The 14942-nt window shown below is 38.3% G+C and overlaps 1 protein-coding gene across 1 annotated transcript; it reads left to right on the plus strand.

The window, feature by feature from the left end:
- The first annotated feature begins 6269 nt into the window (after positions 1 to 6269).
- Positions 6270 to 6932, plus strand: LOC105226761 (MD-2-related lipid-recognition protein). The gene has a single exon (XM_011205781.4). It carries the CDS (start codon positions 6351 to 6353, stop codon positions 6807 to 6809), a length of 459 nt encoding a protein of 152 aa, XP_011204083.1. The 5' UTR covers positions 6270 to 6350; the 3' UTR covers positions 6810 to 6932.
- The last annotated feature ends 8010 nt before the right edge of the window (positions 6933 to 14942 follow it).

A 14942-nucleotide genomic window follows, 5' to 3' on the forward strand; every position in this document is an offset into this window, starting at 1 on the left:
ACTTATCACTCAACGCGCACAGCCATCTTGATTGCCGAAAAAACCGACTTGCCAGCGCTGAGGCGCTCCAAGATTCATGAACACATGCCCGTATAAATATGAGTACATTTAAATTTATATATGAAAGTGTTTGTAGAAAATATCGCATTCCAACATATGTGTGTGTGCCTTCACCGCGCAAAAATGTGATTTCATATGTTTCTTAAACCGCAAAGGGAGCTTGCAAAGCCACGCAAGGGGGAGAATTATTCGCCAAGAGGAATTGCGACAAAATAAATTAAAATGGATGAAATGTAATTTTCGTGTTGCATACGCTATCCTCGGTCTTCTTTGACATTTAAAGCGCTGAAAATAAACTAACGACCGACTTCGACGCAAACTTTAATTAAAAGCTGCACTTTTTTGTTGAAACGCAACCGTTTGCTTAGTCTTTTAGTTGCTTATATAGATATACATACAAGTATATATATTCTATGTGTATAAGTATATATTCACATATTGGCTGATAAGCTCGCTATCCAAACTGCTTATAGTTTAGTAAGTTTGTGGCATCCTCGGTATTTCGGGGGCCCAGATATAAAGCGTGAGTATGACGAGCTAGACACTTGCTTGAATGGCAGTGAAAGCATAACTCCAGGAGATGGTGGACCCAATTCGCCAATCGATAACGATGGAGCGGTAATTCCATTACCTGACGATGAAGAAGTTCCAACAAACATTACCCGTCTAAATCTCACCGTCAACAAACTGATGGGACTTTATCAGTGTGGCTTTTGGGCTGAAAAATCAACAATTGACCAGATATTCATTATACGCCAAATCTTGTAAAAGACCTACGAAAAGACGATTGACACTCACAACCTCTTCGTCGATTTAATAGCTGCTTTTGACAGCACGACAAGGAACTGCCTCCATTCCGCTATGTCTGAATTTATACCAAAATACCCGCAAAACTAATACACCAGGATCGTGAAGGACGTCTCCGAGCCGTTCGATACCAAGCGAGGTTTCAGACAAGGCGACTCCCTATCGTCCGACTTCGTCTATTTACTCTTGAAGAAAATAATTTGAACTCCAATCTTCCAAAAGGCAGAAAGTCCTCTGCAGATGTATGGACGACAACATCTGATGAGTCGACGTTACGAGTTTTCGAGAGAAAGGTTCTGCAAAGATTTTTAGTCCTCCTCGCATTGACAACGGCGAATACCCCAGTCCATGTACAAGATATACAACGATATTAACATAGTTCAGCGAAGAAAGAGGCAGCGGCTACGCTGGCGTCGTGGATGAAAACACTCCAACTCTGGGAGTATTCGACGCATGTTCCAGCTAATCCGGAATCCAAGTGATCCTTTCATATTATTTCGCAGCAAGACTTGAGTTTTCCCAAAAGATCGTTTTAAAAAGTGCCAACGCACTTGATGACGCTTTGAAATTGTGGTGCATAATTTTTGTTGTTATTTATCAAAGAGAATGTCTTGAAGGCAAAAGCCGGCTGACATAAAAATATAAATAGACACTCTCGAGACAACGCTCGCCACTTGTGTGGAACTTTTAACTAATTTTATTATTTTGGATACATTTTATGTTTGATTTCTTTACATTTTGTTTATAAATGAATTATTTTTCTTCAATTTACAAAAAAAAAAATTGGAGATGGGCTCTTTTCTTTGATGGCGGCATGTCCCGCAGAGGCATCCAGCATTTGACGAGTAGTCAGTTGACATTTCTTTGAACAGTTTACCCAAATTATACAAAGCCTTTGAAATAGTTTTCTGACCGAAAGCTTAAAAATAATCACAAAGTACTGCTTTGAGCCGCCAGCGCTTCCCTAAGCTACAGAAACTATTTAAGGCAGTTATTTTTCAAAAAAGAAAAACAATTTTCTTTGTGATATGCATGTTCTCATTAAAAATTATATTTAATTGCAATTTCAAAATTGAGGTTATGCAGATTCTTTTGGAATAGCAATCTTCTTAATGAAATAAATATTTTAATAAAAAACGATAGTCACGAAATATACTTAATTCAGTTCAGAGTTTTAAATTTATTTTCAAGATTACAAGAATTATTTGGCAACAGCTCAAACCATAAAACTTTGCGGAGGCCAATCTGCACCCACGCAGCTAAATAACTGTACATCGCAACAAACAGTTATTTGTTGACAGGAAGTAATTCTTCTTTTAGATAATTATAGTTTGTTTTATTTGAAGAAACAAGGGCCAGAGACTCTCAGCACAAATCATTTGCAAAATGGTTATTATAACAAAAATAAAAGAGACGATAGTGAATACAACTAAACAGCAACGCCAACATTACAAGGGCAAAAAGGAAAGAATAAAGAACAAGTAAGGTGGAGTTGGCTTCGCGCAGAAGCATTCATGACAAAAACGGAGCGATCGTTGAAGACATGCCTCGTTCTGGACGTCCTTCGGCTGCTTCAACTGATGAAAATATTAAAAAAGTGAAAGATACGGTGCTGGAAAATCGTCAGAAAAGTATTAGAGATATGCCAAAAGAGGTCTTTTTGGACATGATTGATCGAACAAATTCCGATCGCACATTCATAGAGAGCATTATAACTGTCGATGAGACATGGTTCTATGAGTGACATGCAAAAAAGTCAACGATCTTCGGAATCGAAACCGTTTTCAGTCGATCGAAAAGATAAAACAAAATTATCGATAATGTAGTCGACAATTTTGCGATTTATCGATATTTTTTAAATTTACTATTCGGAAAAAATATCGATAATTTAAAAGTTTATATTCTTCAAATATTTTAAATATGTATGAATTTACTTGAGCTATTATACAAATCGAGGGACAGACAAAATAGACGGAAACCTGCCCGATAACTTTACGCAATGCATGGTGATCGGGTACAAAAAAGTAATTAGATTCGGAATCTTAGAGTTCTTAGATATTATCAACGTTTTTTTACAAAATTAAAAATTATTATCGATAATTTTCCAACTGATCGATAATTTTTCGATAGTTTTTTCCCATTTATCGAAATATTTTATTAGACGGAAACAATATCGATAATTTAAAAGTTTACATTTTTCAATTATTTTAATTAAGCATGAATTTACTTGAGCTCCAAAGAGAGGGGCAGACAAACCAAACGGAAACCTGCCCGATTACTTTACCCAATGTATTGTGATCGGGTACAAAAAATCAACTAAATTCGGAATGGCGCCTCAACAACAAGCGCTGGGCATATGAGCTGGTAAATGTGACGAGTTTTGTGTTTTTGTTGTGTGTGTGTGTAGCGCATGCATGGGCGAAGGATATGCTTGTATGAGCACATGCGCTTATGAGTAAAATGAAACATTGCAGCAATTTGGCAGCACTTTGCCAACAGTCAATAATTTCTGCAAGCACACATACGCATACCCACACACGCACACACATCTAAGTAGAGAGCCACTCAGTTGCTGCCACGAAGAGTCCAAGGCCTGCATGTTGACATGCGACGCTACGCCTCGGCTCTTAAGGATAATAGCTGGCATTTGCGCCACATATTGTCTTAGCCTCAGCCACAGCCACAGCAGTGCAAGCGTCCTTTGCGAACGTTAATGCAGCGCCAACAAGTTGTCATAATTTGCTGCGAATTATGCTCACTTTTAGTGCTCACACATTAGCAACATTATTAGCATCATTGAGGGGCAACATTTGGCATCTTTTTGTTCCTCAACAATAGCAACAACAGCGCGCGCTATGCAATGCCGCTGCCGTCGAGCGGAACTGCAGCCCATTTGCGTGAGCGTCAAGCGGATGCGCCTGCAGTGGCGAGGAAGCGCTGACGAGTGCCTCGCATTGTTGTCACTATGCAACATTAAAAATTGTAATATGAAATAATTGTTTACTATATATTGTGCACATTTTCTTGGCAGCCTTCAAGCAACGCTTCGGTCGGCAATTAATTTCTGTAAGCAAGGCAAATGATTATTATCCTGATGACTTCTGCCGTAAAGCATTCCTTCGGCGCGCACATTAATGTGAATTGCCTTCCACTCTAATGCAAACGGGAAATTGACATTATCAAAACCAAAACACCAAACGTCAAAGCAGTGGCATTAGCAATATGCAGCAAGCAGGCACGCAGCACTTAGCATACAGCATCTCGACGGTGGACGGCCAATTCAGCGCTGCTATTCGGACTCCCTCGGGTCTTATTGTGGCCGCTGAACAAACGCAATAAAAATTAGAAACATTTGTCAACATTTTTCTTCACCAACCGCACCTTGCTCGTCGGCTCGAGCGGAAAACCGCCCTCGGCCTTAAATTTTACATATTTTTTTATCTTTCTTGCCTTCACTCATCATCTTTCCGCACTTCAGCGCATTGTCATCGCAAGATGTTTATCATTAAAAAAATCTGTTCAAATCAACGCTGGCGGTTATCATCACCCGCAAACAACCGTCATCACGCACAATTGCCACGTTTTATTTTATGAAATTGTAAAAACACAAAAAATGAAATTTCCGCTAAATTATAAACAACTTATAAACGTAGCGGCCGTTTCAAAACCGTCGAGGGTTTCTCAATCACAAGGTTGCACTTAAGAAGTGATGCGTGTCTTTCAACGCTCGAACTGTTAGCAGCCTAATTTTTATTGTTATCAGCCTTATTTTCTTAAGAGATCTTATACTATTTAGACTATTAGAACATATTCCATTCCAAATTTATTAAAAAACACATAAAAATGTGTCTTATGTAAGTAATGGCAGTAATTAGTACTTGAGAATGAAGTGTTTAGAGATCTTTAGTATGAGACGAAGCAATTCTTAGAGCAGCTTTCATTCATCTGCAAGCGAACTCTGAACTTTGAAAATATTATAGTATATAACATTTTACATACACTAGGGCATACTAATCTGTCGAATTCATGGATTAAATTGCACCTATACATATATGTATATACAGAGAAAAAATATTCCTGGAAGGAAAATGTCTTGCTTAGTTTTCAAAGGTGTCGGTGAACATTCAAATTTACTTATAACGTTTTTTTTTCAAAACGACGCTACAAAAGTAGACCGATAGGGATAGCAAAAGATGCCAACGTATTTCCTACTCTTATGACATTTCTCTTCAGTAAAGTTTGCCATTTCATCATGGAAAGATATACGATCATCATCAGCGATGAGTCTCATTTCTGGCTTAATGGCTTCGTCAATAAGCAAAATATGCGTTATTGGTCAGGCAGCAGTCGCCACGTACTCCATGAATCCCCATTGCATCCCGAAAAAATTACGGTTTGGGACGGTTTATGGGCCGGCGGCGTCATTGGGCCCGTGAAGATTAAGACAGGCACGTTACTGTAAATGGGAATCGCTACCGCTCAATGATACCCGAATATTTTTGGCCCGAATTGGTTGATATGGATTTGGACAATATGTGGTTCCAACAGGACAGCGGCACAAGCCACACACCAAATGTGACAACCGATTTATTGAAAACCAAGTTAAGTGAACTTGTTATCTCACGAAATGGCCCAGTCAATTGGCCGCTTCGGTCACGCGATTTGACGCCGTTAAACTATTTCTTATGGAGCTACATCAAGTATATGGTCTATGCCAACAAGACAGCAGCAATTGATGAGCTTTACATGAATATCGACCGTGAAATTTCAGCAGTATCAACCGATTTCTGCTTGAAAACCGCTCCAGTGGAATATTTTCAATTCAAAAAGTGCCATAAATTATTACATTTTCAATCTACCTATCACTTCCTAGAACTAAAATTCAAATTTCCTTTCGTTATCTCTTTACTTCACCTGACTAGTTTCTCCGGCAGCTGAAGGCAGGGACGAAATGCAACTAGTTTTATTAATGAAATTCATGTTGTAGACGAGCATACTTGATTATCTAACGATTCTCTGCTCGTAAATAAGACAAAAATTAAAAAACTTATCAATGCTGTAAAAGACCGAATACTTCCTAGTAAAAACCAAATATATTGGAAACTGTTGACGGCTGTAATTATTTGCACTAAATAAGCTGATAAGAATACAAAGTATATAAGAGATGAACTGATAACGCTTCCACTAGATTTTTCTTTGTCTCAATCTTAATATATTGGCGCATAAACACAGAGTGTAAGCAACAAACTCGCCGCTTATCAGTTGAGCACAGTCAGAGGTCACACTTGCTCATGCCGTTGCAGGCTTTGAGCGCAGCAAAGTCTACACAAAATTCTCACTTATCACTTGCCAATCGGTCAAATCAATCGGCGGGCTCTCACTTGTGCTTAGAGAGGCCTATTAATTGCCTACTGAAACGCTAGAAACTGTCCAGTTTCGTGCAGCATTTTGAAGTGAAAAGCATTGGAGGAAAGTGCGGATCAATGTCGCTTTTAAAGGTCTGCATATTTTTAGCAGCGATCTCGCTTGCCGTCGCCGATATTGTTGATTTTAAGCCGTGCGGTGATGTCGACGCCTGCACCATACACGAGGTACGCATCGATCCTTGCCCACAGGCTAGCGAGCATTTGGCATGCCATATACGTCGCCGCCGTCCGGCCACTATGTCCTTCGACTTCACGACCAATTTCGCTGCGGAGACGTTGGAAGCCGGTCTGGCCTGGCAAAAGAGCGCCACACAGGATCTCCCGCTCATCACCATGGACAAGCAGGCATGCAAATACACACCGTGTCCCACGGTCGCCAATCAACGCCAGACATACACCATGGATGTGCCCATCGAAAGTAAATTCCCCCTTAATCCCTACACCATCAAGTGGACCCTGAAGGCGCCCACCGGACAAGTTTGCTGCTTCACTGTCGACATCAAAGTGGTGCGTTAAGCCAAGATGACTAGAGAGAGACATATGATTTTCAACCTAACGAACTTGTAAAAGATATTAATTTTAGAGTGATTGTACGTATATAAACGGTAAAAATAAATTGGTCAATAGACATTGCAACAATTTGCGTAAATTGTGATTTTTTGGTGTGGCAGAGGTGAAACTGAAAGATTTGTAGTGCAGTGTTGCAAACTTGTGTAGAATTTTATACATGGAAATAGGCGATTTCCAACACAAGCTTAATCGTTGTTATTTGAGTGGGTCAATCGTTCCCCAAAAGTCATTAAAAATAAATAGGTAATTATAGGAAATGAAATCGAAACACTTTTTTTGCGTTTTCACTCGTTATTTATCTCCAAAATATGCTATTAAACTTCTTCAGGTCGCTCGTAATTTAAAACTGGAATTAAGTAGCAATTAGAGTAAGAGGTGAGGTGAGTGGCGGAAGATACCAAACACCTAAAGTGTCGAGAGCTATAAAAGTGCTTTCAGGCAATTATTGCCCATCGCAAAATGATGAGATGCAAGAGCAGTTTAAATATAATTGGAAATATGTATATTGTATGCTTATATATTATTAAACATCTGGGAAAAATTAAGTACAAATTAGAAAGCGCACAATCGCTGTCTTATCATGTTCCGCAAGCAATTAAAAGAAAGCAATAAACAATTCTAACACGAGTAAGGTGATTTAGGAAAGAGGCCATGACATCTATTTTAGTAGCGAATTTTGATTTTAAATTATTTTTATAGACTTTCTTTGTTGCTCATTGGATAAGCACACTCAGTTGCTCCATCACGTGATTTATTTTGTATTTGTTTCAGACGAACTTGTTTGTTTCTAGCCGAAGCTGATAGCTCCCTGCCAGAGTAAATATCTATAAAAAATATGAAATATAATGTGTGTTGTAGAGTGAATATAGTTGTATGAAGCACTTAGATCTATATAATATTACAATAAATTACTTTCAATATAAAGACTAATAGTTTATCGATTGTTCCTTAAGTCAAAGAGTCTAACAAACGATTGTTTGTAATATAAGCTACTACTTAATCGAATAGACCGAAACCCATATCGTCGTCTCCATCTAACTCTTACTCCTCCTTTCTGACTGCTTCCTTTTTTCTGCATAAATAACTATGTATGTATGTATGTCTATTTCGACCATCATCTTGCAATGATTAAACTAGTAATTGAATTTTGACCCAAAGAACTCCCTAAAAACATGTTTTTACGTCCACCTTCTCTCTGGCTTTCATAGTGAATTATTGTCACCAGCTATAAGCCGGAAAGCCTTACAAAATTTAATTATCTACGGTTCAAGAGGAAAGAAAATCTAAAGTAATCTTTAATCTCTCTTTCACATATATAAAAAGAATACCAATTTCAGGTGGAATTATCAATTTGACCTTTGGCTCCCTCTTTAATATTCTCCGAAAATATTTTTTTGACTTCTTTAATCACCTGATTTTTCGGTATTATTTGTTTTCTTTTTTTCTTCGTTTCTTTATCTGCAATAGCAAAGACCTCAGCTTGAAATACATTTAAAAGGCTGCCTTATGCCCGACTATGGACAGTTATCGCCGCATCAAATACATCGTCCTTTTCAAACCATCCGTATACATTTTTAGAGTGTTGCCCGTAGCTTACTTACCTTTACACCAACCATCTTATTCTATGTTTACTTTGAACCTTCTTTCCCAGTTAAAAAGTGGGATCAGGTAGTCGGTGTCAGTCAAACAGCCATTACCCACCGAGCTATGGCAGAGAAGGTTCTACATATAAATTCTCCTGCAGCCAGTAATCGTCCCGCCGATTTTGTTACGCAGTTTTTAGCAAAGAGGTCTATAGGGGGCAGGTTTGGTACCAGTTCGGAAGTCGCCGTTGGAGTTCTTAAAGCTCCCGTTACGCACAACAAGCGTGCCTCAGACCCCTTTCCATTAGCTTCCGATAGGTGGATTTCCGTACGCCTGTCCACTATACCACTGCACCGTAAAACAGTATTACAACAGCTGTGTAGCACCAGTGCAAGAGAGAGCCCCATGTTGTGCCGAGCATCCACGCATATAAAGCATTGCTAGCTTTTCTTACTTTTTCTTCCACGTTTTGCTAGGTTGTTCCTTAGTCACGTTATTCGTATTTAAACTTCTTCAAGGTTAGTTTCGAACTAATGATGGGTCCAGCTCATCATCTTCCTTGGGAATTTCGAATACTGAAGTAAGAGATGACTAACCCCAAACAAAGATTCGGAAAGAAAGATCAGCAATTATACCCTAAACAGGATATATTTCGGATTTGTCGGTACCGCTGATATTGAACCACTATAGCATATGTCTGCAATAAAAACTGAACGATCGTAATCAACTGCTGGAATTATCGTTTGCAATTAGTGAAGGCTATTGATTTTTAAACTTCTCCAAGCTGATCTTTGCACAAAAGATCGAAATCACCATTTTTCCTGTAAGTTTCGCTGTTACTTCAAATCAGAAGCTTGAAGTATGACTAAGATTCAGAATCATCATCTTCTTTAGGAGTTTTACTGTCGTTACCTCACAATAGATTGAAGAAGTGCTTAGCCAAGGCTTAAGAATATTCATTTTTTATTGCCTTAGCTGAATAAGTAGTTCTTATTATATGTATTGGTAGAAACAACCTTAAAAATACTATAACCCTTTCTCTGCTTGAGCAACAACAAACTTTAATTGATGTACAACTAATTACTTCTTAACGGTACGGTGTTCCTTAAAATTATTCTTCAAATTGAGATCCCGTTAAGCACTCTTTGTGCAGTCCTAAACATCCTTTGCATATTAATTATTATAAATTTCTTTCTAGCAAGGAGACCACGTAGTTGTGGGGTGTTGACTGCTGTCGACACTGAAAGAAAGCATCCCTTTCCACCGAACTCAACTGGATGCGCATTAATTTGCCGTAAGTTCATTAAGTAATAAAACATTTGCTGCTGCTGCACATTCTTTTTTTCATCCACAGTGTTTTTGTGTTTTTGTTTCTTTTTTTTTGTTTTTTGTTGCTTAATTTATAAGTTTGGTAGTGAATCCCGCCGCAACAGAAAGTATGATCCACAAATTTCCTTTTAATGAATTAATTTTGTTATTCGGTTTTGTTTGTTTAAAATGCGCGGTGAGTTGGTAACAAAGCGATGCACACACGGACAAACAAATTGCCAGTAAAAAAATATTCGAAGGCATAAAAACTAAGAGCGCTTTGCTCGCATATAATTTATGCCGGAATTATTCAAAAAAGTGGTTGAACTGCTTTATTTTAATTTCTCTTCCTTTTTGGCGAGACTCGGTGCGCTTGCTGCCCTATTGACACGCGACACGCGAGCGCATGAATTTTCATAAATTTTTTGTAGTTTTTCTTTTTGTTTAATTTTCTTTTATGACAGATTTTCATTTGCATTTTTTGTTGTTGATTAACAATCAATCAAAACTGTAAAAACTTGTTGGCTGGCTTGTGGCTTTTTTTACATTTGCTAAGTAACTTGTGGACGCTCGGGGCTTCGGTTCGATTTGTAAGGAATTCTAAAATTGTTGAAAGTGGGGTAAGTAATTAAAAAATGGAAATTCAGCGATAGAAATATTATTCTTATAAAAATTATTTTTATTGTTCTTATAAACACAAGTATCAACTGAATTTCGAAGTCCCTTTTAAACGGTATTTTAATATTAGTATTTAGTTTCAGATCAGTTTTTTGGGTTAAAATTTCGAAGCTCTCTTCGGCCTCTTTTTGTAGTCTTAGAAAACTGTATTGTGATATGTTTGGCAATTGCAATTTCAGACAGCTAAATCAATCCTCTTCTTTCATCTGAGGTGTTAGAATTGATATACTAGTCTACCAATAGAGGAACCCTCAAGTCCTTTTTGCGTTGGTGCCGCATTCTTAATGATTTTTTATAAAATAATTTTACTTATTGTTTTCATAAAATATTTTTTGATCAACAGTCAGAGGTTAGGTTAGGTTAAGAGGTCGAACCTCAGAGAAATCTCACTTGATCAGCTTAAAAAGTCGCTTCGTCGTGATACCTAAAACTCCTAACAACTGGATCACAAGATCCTTACAATAAAGCGGTTTTAGCCTATCAAAAAAGTTGAGTCGGCTAATATCAGTTTCGGTAATGTCTACTGGTTCGCCGAAGGTAAGATGACCGAGATGTTTCTTAGTAACAAATTCAACGATTGTAACAGGATGAAATTTGCTCAGGGCAAGTAGTTCAGTAGATCTCGTAAGTTCCACTCTACCCAGAAGGATCAATGGCCAGAGCCTGCTAAGTGCCCTCGAGGTAGTGGAGATCCAAAGTGGTTCCATTTCAATGTGAACCGGGCAAGAGTGCCCCTCTGTCTTTGCAGTTACTGGAGTGAAGGCTCAACTTCCTGAAAAAGACTAAAATCAGCAATTGCGCTTGCAGGAATATTAAACAATAATATTCTTCCTTTTGAGGTGTTAGAATTGTCGATTAATGAAGAGACTTTCAAGCCCGGTTCGTGAGAAACTTTTTACGGAAGGAAACTTTGAATAGTCGAAAACGGGATAGAAATCTTTCGTAGTGGTAATGCGATATCTAACACCTACACAATAACTGTATTTCAGCAATTAAACTAGATCTGAAAAATAGTATTGAGCTGGCAATAAACAGCGATAGCTTTTTTCAAAACTAGACAGACACTTTAGTGTGAACTTCAACATTTTTCGAGCTTTAGCGAAGTTAATTAAGAAAAAGTAATTTTGAACAACCGTTACCAGAATATCTCAGAGAACAAAAACAAAAAAATTAACAAGCGTTTGATATAAGTTGTTGCAATTCCACGAAAATTTGTTTAGGATTTAGTAGAATACTTGCTACTCGCTTAGAAAGAAGCAGGCATGTCTCAGTCGAATGCTTTCGTATGCCAAAATCGCTCCCGATTTCAGTAAAAACTGAACACCGTATTCAAAAGTATCCACGCTTCTCTACAATTTTCGTACAAAAATCAAAAAACGCTGCCGAAGTTGAATGGAAATAAAAAATACGCTCGCTGCGCGTTGTCCAGCTGCTTTGTAGCCCCGCTGCCGCGCGTTTTTTGGCTGTGAAAAACATGTTTTGATTGTAAAATAATCTGAAATTTGTGCGTCCTCTGAGACCCGTTGAAAAGTTGCAAATTAGTGAAATATTAATTTATGCATTTTTTGTGGCTTCGCGCCTTAATTAATAAAGCAATTAAAAGTTTGTGGCGCACGTAAAAAACCCGTTTCTTAATTAAGTAAAAATGTTTGTAATTAAGTTGGAATTTTTACAGAAAAAAGCCGGGCACCCCTTTCCCCCACACGATGTAATTAATACCTAATCAAATACAATTTAAATTAGCTACAAATGCACTGCACGTCGGCGTGGCCGCTAACATGCCACCAAATGAGGCATGCCACTAACTAAGAAGTCGACTGTTGCATGCAACCTAAGCTCCAGTGATTAGTGCGGGTATTTGTCAACCAACAAATGAGTTGCACCAATGAGCCAATCAACAACTGCACCGCCTTGGGCACAACAACACAATCGCCAACAACAGTATCTTCGTTGCGTCAAAGGCAAAATGTCTTGGCTCAAATGTCAGACAAAGCATCCATGTAGGTATGTCTGTATGTGTGTGTATGCATATTTCTAAGTACATACGAGCAACTACGAGTATTTTGCTCTTTGCACGAAGTGTGACTGACAGCCAGCGACACATTTGTCAGTCCGTTGCCACTCATATGCTGGCAAGCGCCACATATGAACTCCTTCCCGGCATCGGATTCCGATTCTGAGCTGCACAATTCCAGTGAATTGAATTTGATTTTCCCCAATTGACAGACGAGTTTGACGAGCTGCCAGGCACGGGGCAGCTGCTTAGGTGCATGTCAAATTGTCAACAATTGTCTCCTAAGCTGCCAGTGTGCAATGTGGCAAGTTGCAGCAGGAACAGCAGGAGCAGCAGCTTCAGCCAGCGCTTCATAATGAGGCGTATCGTGCATATTTGCCTCGGTCCCACAAGCCCTCCATGCCGCTATACACATGTACTCGTATGTCTGGCAGTAGGTGCTCCACTTTTATTGCATGTATGTATGTATGTACGTATGTATGTGTGTAGGTAATTGATTTCGTACAGATGTTATTACACATTTCGTCGGCATGCAACCGTTTAATGATTGCTGATTTGTATTTAATGCAAATGTAACAAGTTGACAATTGACAAACAGTTCGGGGACTTCGAATATCTTTGTGGAACTCGCTCCTACAGAGATTACGTATATACAATGTATGTACATACACGTCTAATCTATAGAACAAACTTATACGGTATGTCTGTAGTTTGAGTAATTGTTTCTAGTTTGCGAATGCCTTTAAAACTGGACTTAAATTCTGAAGAATTCGATTACAAGTTTTTGGCATGTAAACGTAATGATCAGTTTCTAGGTAAATCGAAGGACTGCTAACAGTTCCACTAACTTTGAGCTGAATATCATCCCCTCGTAGACGACCATCGTCCCATTCACGAAACGTAAGCCTCTCTCTGGAATGATTACACTCTCGAGCTACTGTTGGATAGTACAATTAAGTGGTTTACCGACGGCTCGAAAATGTCGTAGGAAATTGGTGCAGGAGTCGCAGAGTCGCCAAGTCGCTATTGGTAGGCTTAAATATGTAATCAACCTCCCAAGGAACGAGCTTAAGCTCATTAGCTTCTAACAAAATATTGGAACGTATCAATATGCTGGGGCTAAAGGGTCGTTGTGACTTAGGAGAGTGCACAGTAGACCTTAGGTTGCGATGCGTTCCTCATCTATTTATCTTATCTGATAAAAATTCAAAAATTTTAGATCAAATATTCGTGTAGAGTAAAGTATAAATCCAAAGGGACCATGAATTTGATAACTTGCATACTGATTCTCCAACACGTCCATTATCTTGATGCCAAAAATCACGTGTATAAAACTTCTTTAACATATTTTTATTTTAACTATTTTTTCATTCCAATCTCTTTCTTTTAATGAAGGGCGTTCAACCCCTTTCTACTTGTCTTCTATGGCAGTGTCCTTGGTTTATGCACATCTATGTTGGATTCGTCAGACCCAAATTTTTGTCTCTTTCATCTTGTCGCAATCGTAGGATTTCTTACTGGAGACTATGAGGGCGAAGTAGAAATAATCAAGCATAATCCTCCATTATCTAACTTTTGGAAGACTGAAGTCGAAACATCTTTATCATCTTAACTTCAATGAACCAGAAACTATTATTAGCCGACTCAACAAAATTGTGATAAGAATCTCTTTGTTGATATGTAAGGGTCTTATGATTCAGGTTTTAGGAGCTTTAGGTACCACGACGAACCGAATTTTAAGCTGTTCAAGGGAGATCCCTTCAGAATCTTAATCTAACTTTACCTAACCTCTGACTGTTGATCAAAAAATATTTTATGGTAACAACAAGTAAAACTGTTTTATAAAAAATCACTAAGAATGCGGCAACAACGGCTAAATTTCAAAAGTATACCCTTATAATGCATCCAATATCTATGAGACGGGGGTTAAGACGAGTTCAGGATCCAGGCTAGCACACGAACTATTGTATTGTTCAGCAAACACACTGCCATCTGATAATTTTTTAAAGACCAACGCTGCTCGAACTCAGATTTAACGAGTTGACTCGATCCAGTTTTCTTAAATCAAAAATGTTAGCTCTCGGAGAAGCACAAGAAGGATTTACTTAAATGTGTCAATAAATTCCGTTATATCCCAATGAAAGGTAATACAAATAAATAAAGAATATACTCGTGTGTGAATAAATAGATTGCGCTACTTAATTATTCCGCTAAATAAATTTTCACTAAAAAGAAAATCATTAGCACAGAGCCATCTTAAATAGGCGAACCGAGAGCAAACGACCAACAGGAGCGAAGCCGAACAACAATCAACACTACACCGGAGCAGGAGAGCACAATAAAAGAAAGCAATTTGAAATAAAAAGCAGCGGCGAATGAAATTCCAACATCTTGAAGAAATAAAAAAGATTAAACGATAAAATAATCTGAATAAAATGCCGCAGCGTCGCCAACCCGCCGCAGTCTCAGCAGCAACCACTTAGGCACCGCGAATG

The sequence above is a fragment of the Bactrocera dorsalis genome, chromosome 2, assembly GCF_023373825.1.
Source record: "Bactrocera dorsalis isolate Fly_Bdor chromosome 2, ASM2337382v1, whole genome shotgun sequence".
Taxonomy (NCBI): domain Eukaryota; kingdom Metazoa; phylum Arthropoda; class Insecta; order Diptera; family Tephritidae; genus Bactrocera; species Bactrocera dorsalis.